The sequence below is a fragment of the Haemaphysalis longicornis genome, unplaced genomic scaffold (genome assembly GCF_048455015.1).
Source record: "Haemaphysalis longicornis isolate Haplotype H1 unplaced genomic scaffold, Haemaphysalis longicornis Haplotype H1 scaffold_12, whole genome shotgun sequence".
Lineage (NCBI taxonomy): Eukaryota > Metazoa > Arthropoda > Arachnida > Ixodida > Ixodidae > Haemaphysalis > Haemaphysalis longicornis.
In genome coordinates, this window is record NW_027526225.1 from 4,934,057 (window position 1) to 4,960,588 (window position 26,532).

The 26,532-nt window shown below is 48.7% G+C and overlaps 2 protein-coding genes across 2 annotated transcripts; one reads left to right on the forward strand and one right to left on the reverse strand.

Annotated features, from left to right (window-relative positions):
- Positions 1-1,476: 1,476 nt before the first annotated feature.
- Positions 1,477-3,056, forward strand: Calr (calreticulin). Its single transcript, XM_077692793.1, is given in 3 exon segments — positions 1,477-1,619; positions 1,723-1,842; positions 1,845-3,056. Coding segments are annotated over 3 exon segments (1,230 nt in total). The 5' UTR covers positions 1,477-1,531; the 3' UTR covers positions 2,867-3,056.
- Positions 3,054-26,486, reverse strand: Abcd3 (ATP binding cassette subfamily D member Pmp70). The gene is made up of 16 exons (XM_077692791.1): positions 26,254-26,486; positions 25,911-25,950; positions 25,800-25,846; positions 25,686-25,737; positions 24,131-24,289; positions 22,087-22,113; positions 20,993-21,133; positions 18,014-18,267; positions 16,167-16,306; positions 13,530-13,810; positions 11,463-11,548; positions 10,027-10,168; positions 8,316-8,417; positions 5,721-5,894; positions 4,325-4,486; positions 3,054-3,239 (listed from the first exon to the last, which is right to left on the reverse strand). Exons 1-16 carry the CDS (start codon positions 26,364-26,366, stop codon positions 3,162-3,164), a joined length of 1,998 nt encoding a protein of 665 aa, XP_077548917.1. The 5' UTR covers positions 26,367-26,486; the 3' UTR covers positions 3,054-3,161.
- Positions 26,487-26,532: the final 46 nt, after the last annotated feature.

Consider the following 26,532-nt stretch of genomic DNA (forward strand, 5'->3'; position numbering starts at 1 on the left):
TTCTGCCTCCCTAACCATTTTAACTTGTTCCGCCTTTACCAGCTATCCCGAAGCCCCTGCAAGCGGCAATGTGAATTCCGGCCACGTCATTTTTGTAATTTTTGTAGTTCACACCCACAAACACCGACAAGGCGTGGACGCTAGGCTTCTCCGTTCGTTGCGCTTCCTGCATTTTTCTGCCGTAAAATAAACCATCGTCCCAACTTCGCGAAGAAACAGCGCATATTTTAACGAACTGCATAGTTGGTCAAGCGGGTAGCTAACGGGGCGTGATACGTCGACACGTTGCAACGCGCACAAGCCGACATTACACCCCAATCCGCCGAAGTTACCTAGGGCCCTTTACACCTAAACGCGGCATTTGAAATTTTGTTGACCGTTGACGTACGACGAATTCGTGCTATTCGAAAGAAAGACAAAATGCGCAAACCAGCCAGATAGCCGACGTACGATAGAGAAAATTGATTTTCGAACAACGCATCCAGAAAAAATACCTCAACTGAGAGCAACGAGAAATAGCTTCAGAACGAAAACAGCATTTTTTTTTTGTACAATCCACGTACCAGGAAGCTTTTTCATGATGTATTGAATGAAGCAGGTTACACCCAAATCGGATGTCATCAAAATATGCACAAAATACACAAGCTCACAGACATCCGATGCAGACAATCTTGAGAATAATTCGTCAAGCAGGCAAATGCGTCGGAGATGAACGCGGCAGTTCAAAAGCGCGCGGAAACTACAGACGCGCGTTTATGCACAGACGCGCGTCCATACATACGTGCCGGTTGACATGACAGTACTACCGGTTCTACTATGGGCGCCTTGAATGCTTGAAGCAGGAATGCGAGCAACTGTATTAGAGATTTGATGCACAAATTCAAAGGCTAGTCTGTCTTCGTACTTTTCGATGAGCCAGTGTAAGTGTTAAAAATACGAAAAATAAAAAAAGTACACTGAAGCATTCTTTTCGAACACTGCGCGTTTCAGTGCACAAACACGTGTCAACGCCAGAGAAATCCAGCACTGCACGCGATCTACCCAAACCGAAGCGCACATGCAGGCAGGGGCGGATGACGTCACCGAGCGACGTAACGGCTGGGTGTGCCCACACATAGGTAGCAAAGACTATAACAAGACCTTGTTGCCCTAGCGGTTGAGCCGTACAACTAAAATATTGTTTGTAACTATTTTTGTTGTTGACTAATTATTGCTATAACATTAATTTAAAAAACATAAAAACATTTAAAATGAACGATTCTGGCAAAAAATTGTGCATTAAGTGTTAAAACAGTAAGTTAGTTTTGTTTGTTGTGTTGAAAAACGTTGAACCTAGCTGCACTACCCGGGCGTCATCGACCCCCTTGCGTCGTCCACAGCGTGGTAAGGCGTGATTGGTCGGCGGCCGTGCACCAATGAAAAGTGTACATCTGGAGCGTCACGTGTCCAACCGGCTTTAATTTACTAGCGCTGTTCATAGCTTCAGGCGGGTCTTCGAGCGTGGTCGTCCGTGACTCGCAGTTCCTCCAAAATGCGGCTTCTCTGCATTTTGCTTCCCCTGGTTGCCGTAGCATCGGCTGATCCCAACGTTTACTTCAAAGAAGAGTTCAACGACGGAGGTGAGTCATTTAATTTCGCGTTTTTCCTTTCCTTTGGCGAGCTGTTGGCACGGACGCGTCTCTAGAGATGGCTGACTGCTCCCCATTCACCCCTCGTTTGCAGATGGCTGGAAGGACCGGTGGGTCGAGTCCACGAAGGGAGACAACTTAGGCAAGTTCGTCCTCTCCGCGGGCAAATTCTATGGCGACGAAGAGAAAAGCAAGGGTATCAAGACTTCCGAGGACGCTCGCTTTACGGCCTGTCTTCCAAGTTCACGCCGTTCAGCAACGACGGCAAGACGCTGGTTGTCCAGTTCACCGTTAAGCACGAGCAGAACATCGACTGCGGCGGCGGCTACGTGAAGCTCTTCGACTGCAGCCTGGACCAGACGCAGATGCACGGCGAATCTCCGTACCTGATCATGTTCGGCCCCGACATCTGCGGCCCCGGCACCAAGAAGGTTCACGTCATCTTCAACTACAAGGGCAAGAACCACTTGATCAACAAGGAGATCCGCTGCAAGGACGACGTCTACACCCACCTGTACACGCTCATCGTGAAGCCGGACAACACCTACGTGGTGAAGATCGACAACGAGGTTGCCGAGAAGGGCGAGCTCGAGAAGGACTGGTCCTTCCTGCCTCCGCAGAAGATCAAGGACCCCGCGGCCAAGAAGCCCGAGGACTGGGACGACCGGGCCAAGATCGACGACCCCGAGGACAAGAAGCCCGAGGACTGGGACAAGCCCGAGTACATCCCCGACCCCGACGCCACGAAGCCCGAGGACTGGGACGACGACATGGACGGCGAGTGGGAGCCCCCGCAGATCAACAACCCCGAGTACAAGGGCGAGTGGAAGCCGAAGCAGATCGACAACCCGGCCTACAAGGGCGCCTGGGTGCACCCCGAGATCGACAACCCCGAGTACACGCCGGACCCCAAGCTGCACGCGTACAAGGAGATCTGCACCGTGGGCTTCGACCTGTGGCAAGTCAAGTCGGGCACCATCTTCGACAACCTGCTCATCACGGACGACGAGGAGTACGCGCGCGTGCACGGCGAAGAGACGTGGGGCGCCATCAAGGATGCCGAGAAGAAGATGAAGGACAAGCAGGAGGAAGAGGAGGAGGCCAAGAACAAGAAGGAAGACGACGCCAAGGACGAGGACGAGTTCGACGACGACGAGGACAAGAAGGAAGAGGACGAGGAGGCGACCACGCCCGCGCCCAGCGAGGAAGACGACGACCACAAGCACGAAGAGCTGTGAGCGAGAGGAGGTTTGGGCAGGACTGTTCTTTTGTACAGGCATCTCTTCATGTTTTCTGTTTCCTTTGTTCCACCCTCATCCAGTGTTCTCCTTCATGCGTTTTCCCTTCCCCCCACCATGTGGTTCAGCAGCATCAGCGGCGGCGAGAACAGGTTGATTTAATAATAAAACGAGGCAGGTTCCCCTGTGACACTGAGTCCACCTCTCGTTTATTTGTCCAATAGCGCACACAACACACTCTCTGTACAGCTTGTTCTTGTTGCAAAAGGCACTCTCTGGGCTGGCCTGGCACCCGCTAGGAGCCAAACTCCAGCGTGTCTGGCGTGATGGGCTTGAACTCGTAGCTTCCCCGGCCATCCATGTACAGGCAGTACTGGGAGAAAAAGAAAAAGTGGAGCAACATCACTCAGTTTTCAGTGACACCAAAGGTAAGTTTCTCCAAGAGTTAGTAGACTATTACTTTCAGTGGGGCCTATACTGCAGCTGTCAGTTACGGTTTTGACATAACTGCCCAATTTTGGCATCCTAGAATGGTTGCTTTAGTCTGCCTGAACTTGTGTAGTACTTGGGCAGAGCCACCAGACAGAACATCTCCAGGGGCGGTATTCTCGTGTGTTGTTCCTTTTGCGTCCCTTTCAAAAGTGTCCCTTTTGGCGAGCCCTGATTGGCTAAAAGCAAACAACCGCAAGTGACGTAGCGCAAGCGCGGCAAACCTACTGTCAACGCCCACTGCTTAACCGGAAAGTACGTCACGATAAAAGGGACGTTTTCAAAAGGGTCAGTTACGAGAATACCGCCCCAGATCTATGTACTGGAATGTCCTAGTTTGTATAAGCCAAGCGCTGCGGTAGACGGGAACATGCCCCAGGGCCTCTACTTTTTTAGTGTATCTGTCTGCTTTTGCGCTTATCTTTCTAGAGTGTCTCGCATTGCCACTGAACTACAGCTCTAGGCAAAGTTAGCAATGCAGGCACTGTCCACTCTTACTTTCATAACCTGCACAGTTTGCGTGCTACCACAACTCTCCAGGCTTGTCCAGAAAATGGTTCTACCAGGAGGTACTATGGGGTACCGTCGTCGTACTGTACCAGTCGGCACCCCCACCTCATGGTGAGGGGGCTGACAGGTGCAGGTGCCCCACAAAAGTAAACAGAGCACGGCTCCGTGAAATTATAATTTCTATTTTATGCAGCTGCCAGCATAAATAGAACATGTGCGGCCAGATTGTATTTTGGAATGACTTTCTTGAAAAGTCACTTAGAGGTTGCTGGCTAGGCACAATGCGGAGAAATCCTTCCAAAATCTCCAACCCGTGCTCGGTTTACTTATTGGGGCACCTGTACAGCAGCGAAGTAGGATGGGACCCAGTGAGGCACTCCCAGGTTTCGATTCCCCACAAGGACAGGCTACGTAGCCTTGCACGACTAGTGATAGTCCCAGTAGCGTGGTGTTAGCTACCTCGTGGTACTTCCAGAGGGACTTTCGGTGCGAGACGGTGAAGAGGGTGATGCCTGCCTGCCGGCAGTACTGGTACATGGAGCCCTCAACGTCCACGCTCACGGCGCTCGTGCACTCGTCCAGGATGGCAAACTGCGGCTGCCGGTAGAACAGCCGGGCCATCTGCAAGGCAAAGGGGGAAGCAAGGCGTGCTCGCAAGAAGAACGGCACCCGTCTACGTCTTTCGCCTTTCAAGAGACTCCGTCAGATTACCTGCTCAGTTTGTGGCACTCTTCTTCAGCATCTGTGATAAATTCTCTCTTCTGAGAAGAAACTAATGCACTCACTGGCCAAATCAAAAAGCTAAAGGATGTTTTAGAAACCAGAACCCATGCGGTTTCTCAAACATCATCCAGCATTCCGACTTGGTCGGTGACTACATTGCCGTTCCTTCATACAATGCCTGACCCGATGAACCCTTCATTAAAGCCTTCACTGCATTCTCTGATACTGCTACAGTTAGTTACTTGCCCTTTTGGTTACATCTCCAGTACAACTAAGTGGTACTGCACCTCGCGTCGTTTTTACCTGTAAGTATACTCTTCGTCTCTTCTCAAGCAGACCATGTCTAAGGTGCTGTGCTGTCAACAAGCAAACAAAAAAAAGGTACCGAAAACGAGTTTGAGAGAGGTTGTGTCTAATTTGTGCGGAGATGCCGATTTGGTTGGACGGTGTCTGACCCCCAATGTGGACAGTCCATGTGCAGGCATTCACAAGACCTTGACTATGTGAGAAACAAGGTAAGCTTGCTAGCTGTAACGCTGTGGGTAGACCGCAGTACACTTTCCCATATCTGGACATCAAACACACGTACATGTACTACAAACATATACAACAGTAAAAACCCATGGAAAAAAAAAAAAAAAAGAGAGAGAGAGAGAGAGAGAGACTGCCTTCAATGTGGAATGTGAATAATATTTGTCACTCGAAACTCCGAGGTCAGAAAATTCCCACATAGATGCGTGAAATGGCTGCACCTGTGACTTAACAATAAATGCAATTAAAAAAATAATCATAATAAAATTCCGATTACTACTTTTCTAGAAGTGCCTTCTTGTTTGGGCTGAGGGCATTGGAACTTTAAACGGGCAGAAAATTTGGCCCTTTGGTGCACAGCGTTCCTTGGAGAAAATGTTTTCTGCATAACGACTTCACCCTTGATTCTCATTCAAAATATTGCACGAAAGGGAGAAGGGGGGGGGGGGGGGAGAGAGAGAGAGAACCGGCGGCCAATACACGAGTCTATACAGTAAATTTTGATCTCCACCACTCCTGAGTTCCTGAAAGACCATTCCTGAACCCACAGTGCTACAGTCCCATCCCCCCCGGGATTACGAGTGCAGACAATGAGACGGACCGCGATGCGCTGCTTCTCCCCTCCGCTGAGGATGTCCATCCAGTCCTGGATGGTGTCCCAGCCGCGCTCCCGCTCCAGCACGTAGTCCAGCTGCACCAGGTGCAGGAAGCGCGCCAGGTGCTCGTCCGTCACACCCTTGCGCAGCATGTCCAGCTGGCTGTCCGGGTAGATCACCTGCACGCACCCAGCCAGTCAGTCAGTCAGCCAACGTCGTTGGCACCCGCTCACAACGCGAGCGTTGGAGAAGGGGAGGGCCAACAACTCGATGGGGGGACGGAATTAAGGAGATTCGGAGGCGAAGAGTGAACTCGGGCACTACAGGAGGCTACTGTGATGAACTCAAGAGCGGCCACAGCAGTCTTCCACTTGGTGCGAGCTTATAGGTTCCTCGTTTTATTGAACGTAGAAACTCTTTATTAAAGAGGAAAATGCAGAGAGGTTTGCCGACATGAGTTCGCCGACATGCTACTCTGCAGGGAAAGGAGGAGAGGGAAAAAAAGGCAGTAGGTGTAGTTAAGAAGAGTAGCAGGAGAGGAAAAAAAAAAAACCATAGCCCTGCTTTAGGGAAATGAGTTAATCTTGATATGTGATGACTACAACGTCGTAGACACACCAATTTCCTGGAGAGGGAAAGGGGACGGCGTGCTCCTACATGCCCTTTAATGTCTGTAAACAAGACTGTTCTGAGAAGCTGCTACTTCTTTATTACGTCGACCTCCTTTTCTACATCCTCTCCTGGGATCTGACCCAACTGTGTTCTAAGATTGTCCGCTTGAACCACCTTCGGCAGGCATCCTGGAAGGATCGGCGGCTTCTCGACTCTCTTCTCCTTGGCCGACCCTTTTTTACAATGTGGAATCAACTAGCGTGATACAGTGCTCTCTTCTAGCGTATTGATGATTACGCAAACCAGCATCATATAAGTAGAAAAAAGGAACACTTCACTCAGGGCACCTCTTAAAACAGGACAAGTGTGCCACATTAGTGGACATGAGAGCACATTGCACCCAGAAAGATAAAAGGGTGTTACAACAGTCTCAACCCGGCTATATAGCCGAACCGTCTTGGTGCACGGTGAACAACGATGGCTCGCACGTGTGTATATCCTTGGACCTTGCACAGACAGAAAAAATCAACAATGCTCCCCCAGGGTGACGTCAACTCGACTCTCAAGAGCTGAGCATGGCATTTTGCTCCTTCCTTGCTCAGAACGGACATCCTTTACCTCAATACCCCTTCCGTTTTATTTATTCTTTTCTTTTTTCGCAGCACAAACGGCAATTTTCAGATGCCCAAACACAATACGCCCAAAACAAGATGCCACTGCTAACTACACTGCCCAATCCTTGCACTAGCTTGAATAACAGACGAAGACATTGCATCCATCTCAATCTGCGTGCCTGATGTGTGCTAAGCAGCTTAGAAGTGGCTCTAGGGCCTCAAGCTCCACCCATCCACCCTTGAGTCTCATTAAGCAACCTTTAACACGTGGCCAGGTGACCCAACCAGTGATCACCATCTCATCAAAATCACATAACAGAGTACAGTCTAACCAAATGGGCTAAACACAACCCCTTGCCACATCCATCTTCCAGGAGCTCTCTGATGCCCCAAGCAAGAGGAAATAGCTCTTCTTAATGCATGCTAGTTAGCTGCGATCAGCCATTCCCAGCAGAAGTGGTTGTAAACTTGCTTGCTTTAGTCCTTCCTTCAGCCACCGTATAAACACAGCCACTAATTTTTCATGACAACTAGGCATACAGCACAAGGCGCATATCTGTGAGCATAAAGCTTATAGCTAAAATATACTAGAGAAGAAACTGGCGTTGCAATTGCATGCCAGCATGGGAACTACGGGAAGACTAAAGCTTTGCGTTAGTGCCATAATTAGAATAACAGCTGGGAAAATAGTAAGTAGAGTACGGCAAAAACATGGAGACAAGTGTCTGTTTATGTCGATGTAAAATGAAAACACGTCATGTATATTCAAGTTACAAAATGTGTATTCACACCATTCAATTCTCTTCTAACCCTGAATGTCAAAAGGAAGAAGGTAGAAACGAAGGCAGAAGAAAAGTAAAAAGAAAGGAGGAGATTTTCATCACTTCTTTGTCCTATCGCTACAGGGTGCGTTTATTTCCTACTGACATACAACAACACTTTTCCCCACGTCTTTGCTGCACTTGTATTTTTCACAGCCACTCAAATGTCCTAAGCCAAGCCGATTACGAAGCCAACGCCATCTTCACCCTTCCCACAATTCTCACAATGGCCTCAAGAGAATCACTCAGGTGCTAACACCACCAGATTGCAATCATGTCAGCACACAGCTCCATCTTGCCACAAGAGTCAAGATGGATGTGTGTGCGTGTACACTTGTGAATGTAAACATCCACCTGTGCGACAATTCGATTGAGTTCACTTGAATAGACGCAGCATCACTGAAATGAGGCTTCACAGGCCTGGTGGTGGAGGAACACTAGGTTCTTTTTTTGGCTACATTTTCACGGCTCAGCGCAATCGCAACTAAAACACGTCACATAAGGGTCAGAAAATGTAGTGGGGGCCACCACGGTGGCCCCCCAGCCCACCCACCTGGTCCCTGAGGGTTCCCAGCGTCATGTAAGGCCGCTGGGGAATGTAGAAGAGCTTCTCCTTGGCCGGCTTCACCAGGGTGCCCCCAAACATGGGCCACAGCTGCATGCAACACCGCCACACACTTCAATCGCTGGCACTGAGACGACCTCAGCTGAAAATATTTCTTGGTCTCTCTTATTTGCCTATTCAGGGCAGTTCTGGGGCAGTCCCAGAACTGCTCCCACCAGAAACACTTTAAAGGGGAAAAAAAAAAAAGAGAGAATACGGGGCTGCACTAGAGCAGTTGGATAAATAGAGACCAGGCATGTCAGAAACTGTGAGCAAGAACGCTTCACAGCTGCATACCTTCACCAAAAGATGCCACGAGTCTTTCAAAACGGTATCATGGAGGTGAATGTCTCTAGCCGCTTATTTGACAAGTGGTGTCAGTTGGTTTAGGAAACCCACAATGGCTGTAGTTTTCTTGCAGGGTGTGTTACGCCCCAAGTTCAGACAGGATGCAGTTGAGGCAGACGCAAAAGCAAACATGGACACTCACTTCGAATATTCACTAAGGGCGCTTTGCATTTTCACCTGTGCAACTGCTTCTCAGTGGTGCGAAACTGAACAAAGTCGCCCACATCGAAGCACCCCCAGGTCACTTTTCAAGCTCAACAAGCAGCTCGAATGCCAATGTTGGTATAAGCGCCACCTTAACTTGAACACACACCTTCGACAATGAGCCAGAACCAAAGTCAATGCAAAGATTTTTTCACGCGAGATATGGCTTGATTAGAAAGAATTGCACAAATGACTGTCTGTCCTGTTGTATGCTCCGCGATTCTTTCTAATCAGCTCAGACTAACTGGCCCCTCAGATTGCTTTGGTGACGTAATGAGACATGCCTCCACAGGCACGAAGCCAATCTGTGAAGCGACGTAGCCATGCAGATCTGTACAGTGCTCCTTCTTGCTTTCTGCTTTTGCAGCCACAATTTTAACTCAACTTTAAGGAATCGGGACATTTTCACTTGTATTCCATTGGTCCACCTTTCCAAGGTATGGTGCATACCTCATCTACCATATTTTAGCAGGAAAAAAAAAAAAAAAAAAAACATCCCCAGCGTACTGCTTACACATTTGGTTCGGGAAAGGCTGCACCAAAGATACTGCTCAAGCAACTCACCACATACTATGTGGACAGAAAAATCGTATAGTTATCAAGTAGAACACACTGACTGCAAGGCGAAAGTCACAATTCACTAACAAAATTCAGTTGTTAGAGTGCGCTTGTCCTTGTTTTTTCTTCCTTGTCCTTGTATGTTTTGTGCAATCGCTGCCATGGAAGGCTTAGTCAGTGTTACTGCGTAGAAGCTTCATGGCACAGTGCGCATTGCTGTGAAGCTGCACTAAAAAAAAAAAAAAAAAAAGCGTATTATTTGCACCCTTACTTTGCCGCTGAAATTTTTGCATTTTTGGTGCGGGTTATACGTGCGAAAATACGAGCAACGTTCAGTCCACAAGTGTACATTTTTTTCCCCTTTGCATCGTAATACACATTCAAAACAGGAGGGAATGATGAGAACTTCACTTATCCATGCACACTCAGAAAACGGGGAGATGTGGTTAAACAAGCAGGCAGCCGTGGAGTCTGGTCGTATTGCATGGCAGCCTACTGAACACCTTGGCACGCCATTATCCAGTGGGTTCCACCCGAGAAAGAGACTGACCTCTCCGAGGATTCGGAAGAGGGAGCTCTTGCCGCAGCCGTTGGGGCCACACACGAGCACGTTGACCCCCGACCTGACCTCGATGGAGAGGTCGTCGACAAGCACGTCACCGTTGGGCGTCACCAGGGGCACGTTCTGGAAGCTGGGCAGAGGAAGAACAGGTGGGCTGCTTCAAGAGAGGGAAACACGTGCACCAAGTAGTATGCAGCACAAATAATGCAAAGGATTCCAAGCGTTCAGCTTCCCCACCGTTTAGTAAACCAAAGACCAAAGTCGTCGCTTGCTTGCAATCTGATTTGAGCTCGAAATTTTCTGCTCACTCGTGACCACTAGACAGATTTCGGCTCCTACAAGGATGTCGTCTTACTCTCCCGGATATTCCTCGCTAAGGGGTCGCCCGATTTGCTGCTTGCCACGTTCATGGTTTCAACCACTGGGTAAGGGCTACCGAGTGTCCTATGAAACCCAACACAGGCAGCTATTGTTCACAGTAGGCACTCTGTTGTGAAAAAGAACCAAGGGCTGGTCCCAGAATGCATTGTATCAACAAGCACAAACCCACAAAATCCCCACACACAACCATTACTGGCCCCGGGTCAGCCCCTTTTACACTGTCACTCACGGTTTTGTGGGTTCGGAACAGCATGAGAGACACAAAAAATGCGAGCGCCGACTACTTTCCTCACTTGTAAAGAATGGAGTTTGCTAACAGAAAGGATACCCTGATTGAGTATACGTATCGAAATTTGACATGTACCCCAAGGCCTGTCCCATGGCTTTTGCCATGTGATCTGTGCTATTGCATAAAATGATCTGCCACCTCACTCCATCACTGCACGATAATCATTCCCTTTATCTGCTTCCCAATGTCCATTGCAGGATGAAGGCCTTTTCCCGCGATCCTCCAACCACTTGCACCCACATCATAGAGTCCTCTTAAAGTCAAGCCCCTTCTCTCCACCAACATCTCATCGATAGTACCATGGAGGGAAAAATGTGCAGCACATTCCCTCACGTCCCTTTTCGCAAAGCTGCAGCACCATTTTAAGATGTTCTTAGAGCCTGCGACCGATAACCGAACTTCCGGTCCAATAACCGCAGATTGTGTATGTGAACACTAGAGAAACCAGCAGACAGGACAGGATCTGTTGGAAAGCAGCCGTAGCAATGAGGCCACACTGACGCCCAAAGGACATTTTTTGGGGCAGGGCACGGCTTAAAATTACGCAACTTCCACCACACTTGCTGCAATGCATGGGGTATAATTTACGGTCTCTTCAGAGTATTCCTTCCTCATGCTGACTACACATCTTGGCACTTGAGGGGGCGGGGCGATCGCCTGTTGTACACCCACATCCACAAGTGACCTTCATGGGTCTTGCTGGGAGGGCCTCTGGAAAAGCAAGTGGCCGCAGAGCCCAGGGGAGAAGACATACCGGATGATGTTATCCCGTGTGACAATGCGGCCGGCTCCAGGCACCAGCTCCATGCGACGGCGGGGCTTGTTGGCCTCACTGGAGTCCTGCAAGCGGTTCGGGATAAACAGCGGGGTGAAATGGGGGGGAAAAACCGGCAAAGCTGAGAACATTCCCTGATCCACAGTAACCCCTCTAACATGTGCACGGACGACAGCAGCAGTCCTCCAATGCGGCCTGCATTGCTTGCACACCTCACTCTCCCAGGATATCTATACATCACCTTCGTTACGAAAGAGCTGTACTTTCCAACGGAAATGTCAATACACTGTGAACTTCGCTGGATCGAGGTTTCAGTCTTTCAGTTGTTCAAATGGTTTCTGACAAAAATTATCCCTTTAAAAACAGCCCTCTCCACCTCCAACCCTCCCTCCTATTATGTCTCGGGAGCGTGGTAGATGCCACAAACAACGCACAAATTAAGGGGGCAGACTGACCTTAGAGCTATTTTTTTTTATTTACCAACCAATTTCAATGAAACTGCACTGCGTTATGGAGTTTTTTGGGCTGATTTCAAATCTGCCATTATATTTTTTGTAAGTTGATTACAATTTGAGTTAATGATTAACTGCCATTATTTTGGGTCACAGTTACAAAATAACCACTCCATACAGAATGGCAATTACCACGTGGCTAGGCAGACAAATGACTAAAGAATACAACATAGGCAGAACTTTTTTGATTCAGCTATTTTTGGTCGTTTTACAACACAGTGTGTTGTAAAACGACCAAAAATAGCTGAATTCCCCTGTGTCACAGGGAACTTCGCTCCTCCCATGCTCTGCCAGAAATGGCTCGTAGGTCACGGTGCCAGTTGAACACAATAATAATTTTTCAAAGCCTCCATTTGAAAAATTTGTTTCCAACATTGTATTCGCCACACATTTCGGTATCACAAGCAAAAATAATCGAAGTTGTACCTGCTCTGGGTGCCAAGATATCTGAGGATGAAATGGTAGCTTTGCATTGCAAGAAAAGTGCCACTTCACCACCAAATTCTGCGCTAACTGAGCTGTAGAGCGCACTTTAAGATGCTATTATAATATAATAACAACAAAATATGATGCCTTTTGATGTGGAAATTTACAGACTGATAGAAAAATGGCCGTGAAGGCCAAAAATGCCATTTTCGAGAAAACGCTTTTTTTGACCGTTTTTCGGCCCCAAAGACCCAACTGTCCCTTAAACGCAAAGCTTCAAAGAAACTCGAAAGTAAATTTGTCCCACCCTGACTTGCAGCTGTCAGTAAAATTCATGTAACTGATTTTTTGCCCATTCGCTGAAAGTCTGCAGTGGTGGCTCACCTTTAATTGCGTTGGTGGAAAAGAAAACACCACGCGTAATTTGCGAACCCTGCACCACCAACTATCGTAACGACATCATGCTGGTTTACAACGCGCTTTCACGCTATCCCAGCCTGCCAAGTTCTATCCCCATCCATTTCACTGTTAATACTAATATGGACTTCCCGTTCGCTCATAATGCTAGAGCAAGAATCACCTCTGCAGGCTTAACGGGGCAGCTTCAAGAAAAACGTCGGCAGATCAGCAGGTAGAGTGATGCCAGGGGAACGTCATTTTTCAGACTTGCAACTCGCATCACAATCAATTGATCGATCGATCGTAGGGTTTAAAGCGCCGACGCAACGCAGGCGATGAGGTGCACCGCTGTGGAGGGCTCCGGACTAATTTTGACCACCTGGGGATCTTTAACGTGCGCCAAAATCTCGAACACACAAGCATTTGTGCTTTTCGCCTCCATCAGAAAAGTGGCCGCCGCAGGCGGGAATCGAGGTTACATCCTCGTGCTCAGAACTCGCATCACAATCCCATCCCTGCAGCACCTGGATTACCGCACCACCAGCTCTCAGCTGTGATCACGCTGTCTGCCTTCGCAAACTTGCTACCAACTGCCCCGCAAGAAGAAACGCTACAGAGTGTGTGTGCTGGCTGGACAGCGGTGCCAGGCTCTCCCATTTCACGACGTTCCCGAGCGGCCCGAAGCCGTCCTGCAGTGGCGGCGACCCACCTCGGCCTGCGGGGGGTCGGGGGCGAGCATGGCGCGCACGTAGTGCCCCCGGGCGAGGTCATGCAGCACGTGGCGCAGCTGGGAGACGCGGGCGGTGAATCCGGCCAGGCGGGTCATCTCGCGGCCGGCCAGCACGACGCGCCCCACCGACTCGGCCAGCTTGACCAGCATGCGGCCGCTCTTGTAGTACTCCTCCAGGCGCAGGTTGTGGTCGTGCGGCATGCGCTGACCCGCCATGAAGGGCCGGCTGATCAGCAGGTAGCCCACCACCGTCGCCAGGTCTGCGCGCCAGGGGGAGGGGGGGGGGGGGGGGGGGGCGGCACGATAACGAGGTGAGCTGGTTCCTTCCCCCCCACAGCCACGGAGCGCGAAAACAAAAATCACGGTCCATCTCCAATAACGTGAAAACTGGTGAGGGGAAAAGCATGCAGTGTATAAGCGTATTCTTGGCGCCTTGACGTTTTTGCCCACGGAGAGGAAACCGTTTGGGGAGTGGAGGTATACAGCTTTGCGGTAAAAGTCTCGTGTTTTTGAAGCACGAAGATCTCTAGTGCACGGCATAAACGAGTGCCCCGCTGTTTTTTTAATACGCATTACAAAGCGCTAGAGCGCGAGGCATAAGCGATTTTCCCGGTGTTTTAGTACCGTGACTACATGAGACGACGATTACAACGACAACAGGAGACGCCACAGCACCAGCCCCTAAGGCGCTTCGCCCTAATATATAGAAGGTAGAGCAACCCACTGCAGCAGGCACGGGTAAGCGACCAGATAATGTCACGGTGGAAAAAAAAGGTACAAAATGAAGCTTCAAAACTGTGACAGCGAAGAGGAGGGTGGTGGCTTCTGGTGGACGAAATGGTAGAGGCCACAATTCATTCCAGGGGTGCGGAGTGAAATTCCAATCGCAGTGGCTGCACCTTTTCTTCTCTCGCGACAAATGCTGCTAGCTTAAAACGTAAGCCAGGTGCTTGTGCCGTTCTGCCCTAGGAAGTGACGTTTCTCCTCTTGTTCTTACACTATGGCATACCTGCCAACCTGGTGACACGGAAATTCGGAATATATGCGGACTGGGGGAAGTGGCGGGCAGCACACAGCACACTAATTTTAAGTCTAAAAGGATTCACGTTTTCTGACACGCGTTCTCACGTTTTCCGAACCACACGTGAAAACGCTCAGTGTTGAAGAGCAATGAGCAGCAACTCCATTGGGAAGGGCAGAAAATTCGGATATGTACGATTTTGAGAACACTTGGTAATGCTTCCGTGGCTTCGAGCCCGCCATTGCACAGCAAAGCAACTACCGTGGTCGTACCACGGGTCTTACTGTACAGGACTCAGCAGTCATACAAAGAGCGCCATGAACACGGAATTCGTAACCGGCCTGTGAACAAAATGCTAGAAGCAAGCTTGCCGAGGTAGCAGTGAGTTCTGGATATGCATGCATAGCCCACCCCGAGAAGACGACAGAAATCGCAGCTTCGCAGATGGTGATAACAACACTATGTATTGCTTTCTCGTGGCGGCGCAGGTACCACAGTGTCGTTTAAATAGATGGTTCCATTTTTTCAAAAATTCGTATAATTTCAGGCACGATTCGTAAAATGGAAAGACAGGTCAAAATTCGTACATTTTACGGAAAATTCGGAAGAGTTGGCAGGTATGCTATGGTCACAGCCAACACAAGGGCCAACCCCAGGTGAGGTCGCTGGAGCAACACTCACGGTACATAGTCGGTTCATTATTGCCGAACAAATGTAACGCTGCTCAAAGCACCACAACGTTCATCTAATCACAAAAGAACCAAAGAACTGCTTATCTCCTGTCATTCATCAACACCCTCAAAGCTGCATGAAGATGAAACGCAAGAAATGTAGACAACACATGCTTTGTGTGACAACAATGCACTCATGCCGTTTGCTCCCCTGGGTTTCATCATTTTGTGCCTTGTGAGTTATAAATGCAGTCCAACTAGCTAGGCTTTCAAAGCTGCAGCATGCTATAGTAAACCGAGGAAAATTATTTTTGATGGTACACCCACACGCTTCCCCCGCCCACATTGCAAGCAGTTGAGGCTACAACCGGTAGCGCCTAGGTGAGCCTGGCACACCTCAGCAGGAGTCACGAAGACAAAATTCAGCCTCGTTCAATTTCCACTGTTAACTCGACGGTTTTTAGCTCATACTTCAAACGGTCGCTACTTCTGCTACAGACCAGATGGAAGGATAATGTTAGTCTTATTGCAATCTTTGATTTCTGTGCACAGTTCACTGGTACCTCGTTCAGCTGCATCCCACCAGCAGTTTTTGTACAGAGGCTGTCAAAAAATTAAACATAAAAATCAAAATAAATCTGAATACAGTCGTTTCACACAAAAACAAATTTTATACCCGCATTCAGAATGAACAGCTAGGTACATACGTCCCCAATCTTCATCATCATAACTGTAAAAATAAAGTTTTCGACCTAAGACCCATGTGCCCCCTTAATTAACGAAACCCGCATTTTCTCTTGACGACTCCTTTAGGAAAGCAGTGCATGCGCCCCGTAGTGCGTGAGCATTGTCACTAAGCGCAGCTCTCCCAGCTACTCGTCCGCACGCGAGAAGAACACCCTTAGGGCACTGGGCACCACTCACACTTGGCGACGATGTCGTCGACAATGCCAAGCGTAAAGCGGTACTCGAGGAAGTCCCGCAGGTGCTGCACCAGCCGCCGGAACGAGTTGTCCAGCGTGGTGCGCTCTCGGTCGTTGCCCTGGTAGAAGGCGATCTCCTCGCTGCGAGCGTCAATCATGCTGTTAGAGACTCTTGGGATGGTAATCCCCCCGTCTTACAGGGCTTCATAACTACTGTATATACTAGAGGGAAGTCCGGCACCAGTGCTGAGGTAGGAGGAACTTCCATCATTACTCGGTATTGCTCGCCAACACTCCGAAGAAGTTTCCTGTGGCTACTGAAAGCGATAATAACATTAAAAAAGATTGTTTAAAGTTGTCTAATTACAATAAAAATGGAGCTCTGAAAAGATTTATTTGTTAGGGGTTATTTAGAAGCTCCGTGCTAGAGAAACGAGAAGATGCCCCCCCCCCCCCCCCCCCCCCCCCCCCTTTTTGTTCGATTTTGGCCTTGAAAGCAAAAAAAAAAAAAAAGACACATGGCTAGCCAAGCCAAGCAGGCAAGGAATGTTGCTAGCTGCTACGGGGGTGCCCACGATGGCATGCGGTTGCAGCAAGAGATTTCCCTATAATGTATCATCACCATCATCAGCCTGGTTGTGCCCACTGTGGGACGAAGGCGTCTCCCAAAGATCTCCAGCCCTGTCTGTCGACTGCCATCTGAGTCCACCCTTTCCCCCAAAATTTACGTAGTTCATTGGCAGCCACTCCGTCAACTGGATGTACGGTCCACCCGTTGTTCCTCATGCGGGCGATGTGACTTATCCGTGCGCATTTTTGCCGCTTAATCTGAGCTAGAATGTCTTCCACATGAGTCTGCTCCCTAATCCAGGCAGCTGCTTTCTTATCCCTCACAGGGTTCATACGGGCTTCAAAAGCAAAAATTCAAGGGTTTTCAAGGACAGGACCAGAAAACACATTTTCAAGGCCCCCATCTATGTTTTATCTGGGATTATTTATAACTTTTTCAATGCAATGCGAAATTTTGTTATTGCCCAATACCTAAGCACATTAGCGCACATTTAGATTAGCGCTAACGAGTTCGGGAATGCTCCCCCAGCATTATTTTTTATTTCACAGTTGGTATTTAGAGGTTTTTCTTTTTTCTCGCTGCTTTGCTGAGGCTGTTTGATTTCAAAACTTCATTAATGTTGCCTGTATCTCCTGCTTTGTCAGCAAGAGTATCAGCTGAAATTAACTCACAAGTGTTGCTGCAAGGCAGGATGAACTATGTACACGTCCACCATATGCACATAAAAGCAAATGCAGATGGAGCATATGAAGCACAGCAAACATGCAATGAGCAGCCGTCCACAGACTAGATGGAACATGCAAGATAGAGAAGAGAAGCCGGCTTTCACTGGATTGTATCATGACATGGAGTCTATTGAGGGGTGCTTCTCCCAATGTTGCCTCGTAATAATGACAATCCACTAAACTCGTAATTTTACGCAATACACTGAAACTTGATTGTTACACTGTTTCTTTACATTTTTAACACCTAACATCCACGACAAACACTTTAAATTCTTGTGAAAAGACAGGGCCATTGGTTCTCTCAAGAACAATCAAGGGTTTTCAAGGACCATTTAAAAATTCCACGACTTTCCAGGCCTTGAAATTGACACTTCTAAATTCAAGGGTTTTCAAGGTTTTCAAGGACCTGTGCGAACCCTGCCTCAGGGTGACCCCCTAGCATTCCTCTTCCCATAGCACAAATTTCCTCTGAAGTCGCTCAGTGAGACACTAAGTTTATGCCCCATTTCATGCTACACAGTACGAAGCGCTCCCCCTCTCCTCTGCCCCCACCTGTTGGTGATGAGGCGCGAGTTGACGTATCGCAGCTCGCCCTCGAGCTTCTGCTCGTCGATGGTCATGCGGCCGACGGGGCGCCGCATGCGGGTCAGGATGACACCCGCAAACAGCAGGTACAGCAGCATGGCCCCGGGGGCCTCCTGGCCGATGGCCACCGACAGCCAGCGCACGTACAGCACGATGTCCAGCAGCGGCTTGCTCAGGTTCGAGTACAGGTCCGTCAGGCAGCCGCAGAACTTCTCCACGTCCTGCACACACGCAGGAGGAGACAGACCCAACCACCAAAGCTGCCGCATTGTCCGTTTCTTTGTCTCCTCGTCCCCGTTTGTGAGTGCTCTTTCCGTCAAGATGAAGAGACGGACAACAATCTGAAGGGCCCTGTCGCTCAAAATCAAGACCAAGGGTGACAGGCACTTTCATTGGTAGAGACAGGACACCCTTGCTTCGACAGGTCAGGCCGATTACAGTGGCGATGGGAAGAACACCACTCATGCCAACCATCCCTTTCTTCCCAAAAGATCAAATGAAGGAGTTGAGGATGGCATAGTTGTTATTGTAAGTACGTGTACAGTTCAACTGGGCGCCCAGGGGTCATACACTAGACACCACGGCTGCTCGGAGGAGAATCCTGAGTAAAGAAGAGCATAACTAGAGGTCCCAGCCACTTTCCCCGTGAGAAGGAAGGAAGGATGAACTTGTTATTAAGGAAGGAGGCAAACAGCACGTGCGCTTACAGCGGCTCACGCTGTGGACAGTAGGGTTTTACAAGAACACGTAGCGCCAAAGACAACAGCACCGCTAAACCTCAGGGATGTTCGCTTTGTTCGGAGGGAGTAGCCACACTATACCCCAAATGTACAACACGCGAGTTTTTGCGGGGGTGCTGTGTTTTGTTTGTAAACGCTGCAACAAACAATGCCACCCTAATGGTGCAACCGACAGCAAAGCCTCCCAAGTGAACAGAGTTTCAGGCAATTCCCAAAGAAAAGCAAGATCAGTGCAGTCACTCAAGGAAATTTGTAGCGAATTAGTAAATACACACCTCTGAACCTACAAGGGTGTGTATTTAACCTTTTTAACACCTTGCACCAGGTCTTCTGCACAGTGCACTATCACAGCAGCAAAAGAGGGTGCATTTCGAGATTGACGCAAGTAGCCAGCACAATGAGTGCACAATTGAAGCTCAAGGGCTGCTGAAAGCAATTGCCTTCATAATCGAAGAGTCTCGATTCTCCCTACAAGACAGCCTCCTCCCCACGTTTCATTTTTCTGGGCTCCATACTTCGTGATCACATTTAGGCTATAGCCTAAAAATGCTTGACATTAAAATTAACAAAGAATGCCAGTAAAGCCAGAGATGGCACACAAATGTGATGACGCCGTGTGCATCTTTTTCAAGATTGCACTTTCCGCAACTGTAAGATGCAACTGGCCAGACATCTGCACAACCCACGTCAACATGCACGTGCGCCAAAGCCGGTTGCTTTAACAGGTGCTTTGTAACAATCCTCTGCTCGTTTCATTCATCCTCTCTTGAGCCACAGAATACCGTATTTTCGCGTGCATAACCTGCACCAAAAATGCGAAAACTTCAGGGGTGAAGTAGAGGTGCGGATTATATGCGAGGTATTTCCTTTGGTGCAGCTTCACCGCAATGCGCATTGGGCCGTGATGCCCCTACAGCAGTAATAGTGACCAAGCCACTGTTATCCCATTGACGGTGCTTATTTTGCACACACAGCTCAACAATATACCCACCTGAAAAAATGTACGTGGCGAGTCATCTACTAGTTACGTAGTCAGCTAGGAAAGTTCTTTTGCATAAACAAATGTGTAATGTTGCTTGAGCAGTAGATTTGGTCCATCCTCTTATGTACAAAAAAAAAGTGACCAATATGTGAGGATGTATTTTTTTTTCTAGTATTTGTCGACGGAAACTGGGGGTACGGGTTATACACGGGGGTGGGTTATACGCACGAAAATACGGTATGTGACTCTGCACCCTCCCTGCCGCTTCACTGCAGTGTGCACAACCCTCAAAACGAGGTCACCAGAGGCGATGTCACTTGCGCTTGTCACACCACCAGTGACATCACTTCCGGTACAACGGTACCCTCTAACTGAGGCTACACCACATGCTGGACACATTTCAAGAAATGGCTAGAAGTTACACCATGGACGGGTGGCGGATGCAAATGGGTAGGGGGGTGTCTCCTTATTGATTCTGTTTCTTTCCGCGTAAAAAAATGTTTTGTGTATTGTAATCACTTTCCAACACTATTTACAGGTGTGTAATGCTGCCAACCTTTATACTAGACACAATTTGATTGTGAGGACTGCCCATGCTACAGAAATTGACATAAAGCGTGTACAGTCATCCTGATGTCATCTTATATGATTTGATCTAGCACTCGTGCTGCATTTTTGCGCGTATAACCTACACCAAAAATGCGAAAATTTCAGTGGCAAAGTAGGGGTGCGCACAATACGAGTTTTTTTTATTTACTGCAGCTCCATGGCAACGCACGCTGTGCCGTGAAGATGACCTTGCGTGCAACAGTGACAACTGCGGCTCAAGTGATAGCTCTAGCAAGAGCAGTGACACTGAGTGAACTGCGACTTTCACCTTGCAGTTAGTGTATTCTGCTTGCTAAATATACGCTTCTTCTGTCTACATAGTATGTGATGTGTTGCTTGAGCAGTAGCCTTGGTACAGCCTTACCTGAATCAAATGTGTGGGCAATACGCGAGGATTTTTTTTGCGGCGGGCTAAAAGTGGGAGTGCGGATATGCAGGGGCGGGTTATATGTGTGAAAATATGGTATCCAATGCACTTTTGTTCCTCTGGAACAAACCACTGTTTGTGCTGCCTGGGCATAGATAGGGACATAGTCTGGCGAATTCAAATGTCGCTTGTTGTCATAGCCCCAAGGCGATTGCCGAAATGAACGAGTCAACACAGTGGCAGCCCACCTGAGTGAGCAACTGGTCTGGGTTGGCGATGCGGTTGTCCAGGTTGCTCATGCGGTAGTACGTGATGCCGCTCAGGTACTCCTTGTACAGGGCGTGGTGCAGGCGCGACCGGAAGCGCAGCCGCAGCTCGCTCAGGCCATACTGCGGGGCGAGAACGAATGAGCCGACACGCAGACAGGAGCCATGAAGATAAAGAACAAGTTTAGTCCATTTCTTGACAGATTGCTTTGTCCTGATAACAATGATACCAACTTGATTGCAAAGTTCAAACAAATACCGGATATATTAAAGAAAACAGATTACTAACACTTGGATTTGGACTAGTTGGTTAATCATGAAATAGTGAAACTGCGCTTAAACGAAGACAGTAAAAGAAGACACAGACACAAGCGCGTCGGTGTCTTCTTTTACTGTCTTCGTTTAAACGCTGCTTTACTGCTTTATGGTTTCTCTACAACATCACGGAACATTGTTTGGGTGATTGGCAGCCCCTAACCAAAGCCACCGCCATGAACCTTGGCAACGCAATCATAGTAGAACCTCTAGTTTTGTTTGGCCATATCACTGGAACGTAAACGTGCCATTAACATGCTGACAACTTCGTATCCTTCCCTCTATTGTGTCACTGGTGATGTAATGTAGCACAAAATTTGAGTTATTTAAATATTTGCTTAATTTTTTGGCTTAAAAAATTGTTTTTCGTGGCATTTTGCCTTCACAGTCACAAAATTGATCCTTTTCCTTGGAGTGCTGCCAAAGAGATAAAGGGTTTCAGCTTGAAACGGACTGCACATCCCAGCACGAATGTGGGAAACTGCTATCAATTCATGTTTGGAACAGCATACGGGGAATGAAGCCAGAGCAAATTGATGATGATAATCATCATTAACGTTTAATAGCCCAAGGCTGGCAGGGGGCAAAAACTGCCAGTAATTGAAGAGCAAGCCCCCCCCCCCCCCCCCCAATTCACTTGGCTAGTGGCCCTAGAAAGGTTTCTACTCAATTACAAGCCGCCCCTTAGCATGAAAACTGTGCTATGCTAAAAGATGAAGTGGGAGGCTGTGAGAGGAACTTTCCCATCAGCAGGGGCTTACCTTCAGCACATTGTTCACCATGGACAGCTGCAAACCAAGAAAGAAATACTGTGAGGCAATGGCAAGACATGACTAGCCTAATGGTCGCTGCGCGGCAAAAGGACTAGAAGAGATCGGAATATTCAAATTTCGGTAGTTTAACGCACCGAAACTACACCTGGGCGATAGGCGCGCCGTAGTGGAGGGCTCCGGATTAATTTTGACCACCTGGGGATCTTTAACGTGAGCCGAAATCTTGACACACAGGCGTTTTCACTTTTCGGCTCCATCAGAAAAGCGGCCGCCGCGGTTGGGAGTTGAACCAACGTCTTTGTGCTCAGCAGCACAACGCCTATGGCCGGGATCGAACCCCTGACCTTGGGCTCAGCAGTGCAACGCCTTAGCCACTGAGCCAACATGGCGGGTAGAAGAAGAGATGCCGAATATTCAGATGAAGCAGTTAATCAGATTAACACAATGCTCCGTATCAGCTGCCCGATTATACGGCAAGGCGTCTAGGCATTTATAGCTGAACAATAGAGAGGAAAAAAAATAAAGAAAAACCCACTAATCACGGCAGCTACGTGCGAAGTCTGCCAAGTTAATTGCTCTGGAGGGAAAAGTTGTGCAAAAACAAGACAAAGGAGAGAGCAGCCAAGACGCCTCTTTATCCTTCTGTTTGTCCAGTTTTCGCGGGCCATTTCCCTCCCAAGAAAAGCCCAATTTGTCAGACTTTTGGCCACATAAAGATAGCTTTCAGGCCGGCCCCGTGACGTCACATTTAATTGTAAATACTCATTCAAGCATCTATTAGTCTTTCTTTTTTGTTCTTCCCCCGTAAATATTATGCATTGCAATAACATCGTCAAGAAAACAAAGCAAAGGACAAAGAAAAACAAACAAATGTATGTACTTTCTTGGAGATTTTGCAATGTTACCAACTAGCCATGCAGTAAAGGGCAGTTAATAGGAGGCTGTGAATCAAATGGGCCAACTAGCTCCTTTCCACTTCCTTTGACAAGAGTGGGAACGTAACTTGTGTTATTTGCACAGCCATCCCCCTCCAACTCAGCACCAAAAATTAGATCTATTTTTCGGGTCCACTGAAAGTGCCTCGATAGTGGCCACATTTGAGACCACATTCGCCAAGGCTGGCTGGTACATGCGCACCAGATGAAAAAAAAAAAAAAATCGATATGTATTCAAGTTGTGTAGCCTGCCTTATAAAACTCTGTTTTGTTCACAAGGCTTCATAAAGGAGTTTGGTCTGGCACTTATCAGTCCCTAGTCAGTGCACCCCATTTAAACACCATTCCGCTTTTAGGGGTGTAGGTTAGGGTCATAACTATGCAGGACTACCCTTCATTACTAAACAATTCAAATTGCCAAAGCCACTCCTGGGCTCTCAAGTGTGCCGCAGTTGATTGCTAACCACCTGGGGATCTTTAACATGCGCCAAAATCTCAGCACAAGTGCACTTTTGCTTTCACTTCTATTGAGAAAGGAAAAAAAACATGTGGGCTGCAGCGACCGGGATTGAGCCCACATCCTTGTGCTCACCAACATGTGCAAAGTTTCAAAGCTAACCCAACCGCGCTCGACAGTCCCTTACGCTACTGCAAAACAACCTGCGGCGTCCACGGAATCACCCACAGTACACAGCACCAAGCAGACAAACAAACTTGCTCAGCTTAGTGCAAGCCAGAAATTATCCGTGCTACTTTTACGAAGCCAACGGTACAACAAGAATCTGCACAGAGTGACAGTACGGGCTAGTTGGTAATCCACGATAGGAGAAGAGGACAAACACGTGCATTCACTGCTTCCTGCCGGAATTAGAGTAATTTTGCAGCTTTGCTGGCATGCGCACTGCCTTGTTTTTGCTACCCTATACTCATTGTAAACTAACTAGACTAACTCATCCGTTGGGTGCTTCCTTTTGACTGGTCCTTCACCCAAGGCACTGATCTCTGCCCCATCTTATCTGTTTGAAGAGGCAGGGAACATGGGGATGCAAAGGGGACTGGCACACGTAGTCAGCCACGGCAGTTCTGCCGGAACTCACCATGGGCATGGTGAAGATGAAGGCCTGCAGGGTGTCCTTGAAGAGGTTCACATTGCGCGAGATGATGGCCCGCTCGATGATGGTGCCGTTGCGGATGAGCCAGATGTCGCACAACGTGCGGCCAATGAGCGACGACGCCACCAGCAGCATGTAGCCCGCCTGGGGAGGGCACGAGGTGCAGTTCACGGCGAGTCAATACCACGGCAATTTGGGCCAGTCGATGCAGAAGTTGACTAGTTGGTGTTACCCTAATTCGGGCCAGTTGGTGGGCTAGTTGGTATTACAGTGATTAGGGCTGGTCAGTGTTCTAGGTGGGCTAGTTGGTGCTACAGTAATTACACAATTGGTGCACTGGGTGGGCTAGTTGGTACACTGAATAACTTCCGCTGCACGGGCTTTTTTCGAACACCAATGTGCACAACCTGTGGATGTTTTGTGCCTGCCCACTGCTGCGGTCACTCGGGCGGCAAATGTACGAGACATTGGCAGCACAAATGCCGACTTTCTAAATTACCACCTTTTTCCAAGCTTGCATCCATCAATCTCGGAGTTGGCTGGACACAAACACCCGTCTGATAAAGCATAAATGATGCCTGCTTACCACTAACATTACTCGCACAACGCTCATGCGAAAGCTGACCATAGGTTCAGTGGCACATTCAAATAGACTATGCAGGAGTTGACCCACACCCGAATAAAAACCTTAACCCCTTTCAAACATTGACAAGAAACCCAGATTAGGGCTTTTGGTTTAACAGACTCATACTTTATGTCTTCCATGGCCTGAAGTTCACCCACATTCCTTTAACGACCAACTGGCCCCGTAGCTGCGTCTTGAACCGCTGCAAATGTTTTCTAAATGTCCCAACTCCTTGCCCCGACAACTAACTGCCCGCGTCTAGTGACAGGAATTTGCCAGCTGTGTGGCAATACCAAGGACAGCTAGAAGGTTAGTGAAGTCCACGCACTGACTTAATACTGCCCTGTGCATGCAAAAAAAATGTAGGGTACCCTACAAAAAAGTGTAGGGTACCTGCACGCAGCTGCATCTCAGCTAGGGCACTGACAGATGTCACTTACAGTCTCCCACAGTGCAATACAGGCATGATGTATTTTTTGCTTGTTTCTACTTCATCACTCAAACGAAGCAGAAGTTAAGTGTAGTCAAGTGTTGCGAAGACAACGTACAGGTGAAACAAACAGTAAACGGAGCACGGCTTCTTAAAATTAGAATAATTGCGATTTCACGCCGCTGCCAGCATAAGCAGAGTATGTGCGGCCGGATTTCATTTTAGAACAACTTTCTTGAAAGTCACCCCGAGGTTCCTGGCCAGGCACAGGGCGGAGAAATCCCCTCAAAATCTCCAACCCGCGCTCCATTCACTTCTTGTTTCACCCGCACGTAGCCGAGTAAACACGGGAATTAAAAAGGCCGATGCCGCTCATGTAATGAACGAAACGCGCCACCCAACGTGTTTTCTATTTTTGCACTTTCATACAGCGTACGCAGTTTTTTTTTTCTTTTTTTGGTTTTCCCCGACGTATTGGTACGCACCTCTGGCGTGAAGACGCCCGGAATGACAACCTTGAGCAAGCTGCCAAGCTGCCTGCAAAAGCAACGGGGAGGAAGTTTCTAGCGCACTCAATCAAGGAAAGGCCGGTGGCTTACCTGAAGAACTCCCGATCCACGTGCGCTTTCTCCTTCTTGGCATCTTTCTGCGGGCACCGAAAAGTTTTCTCCACTGAGCCACGGCCCCCCCTACGATCGCGCAAAACTCACCTTGTCGAAAACCAGCGCCGCTGCCGCCAATTCACGACTCCTGCACGGGACACAGGATAGACGCACATGGACGCGTCAAAACACGTTCATTCGCATTGCAAACGTCTAAACTACCCACGCGCTGCTTCGAGTTGGTTTACGGCACTGTCAAACAAAACGCCGGACGGAAATATCATAGTAGTCCGGCATTCCGCGCTCTATAAAAACGCAGCAGACGATAATTTATCGCTATCGGCGACGGAGAACACCGAAGGAACTAGGAAAAGACGACACTGTGAACGCGCCGTCTGCAGATGACGCGAAGGCGGGCCCATGAGCCCGCCGCCCGCATGACGTGCCCTACCTTTTCTGTTTTCTGAGAAACCTGAAGTACGACCAGGCGTAGATGAGGGCGACGGCACCGGCAACCACGGCAGGCCGGCGCTGGTTGAGCAGCTTGCTCCAGGCGGCCGCCATGTTTCCGTCGTCTGCGGCTGTCAGCTGATTGCTGCCCCGTGCGCGGCTGCGGCTAGCGCACCTGTTTGACGGCTTTCCACAAGAACCCCCTCTACGCTCTTCCACGTGACGAGGAAGGAGCGTTTCTTTCGTGGAGGGCGATACGCGGAAAGGAGGAAGGCGAGAC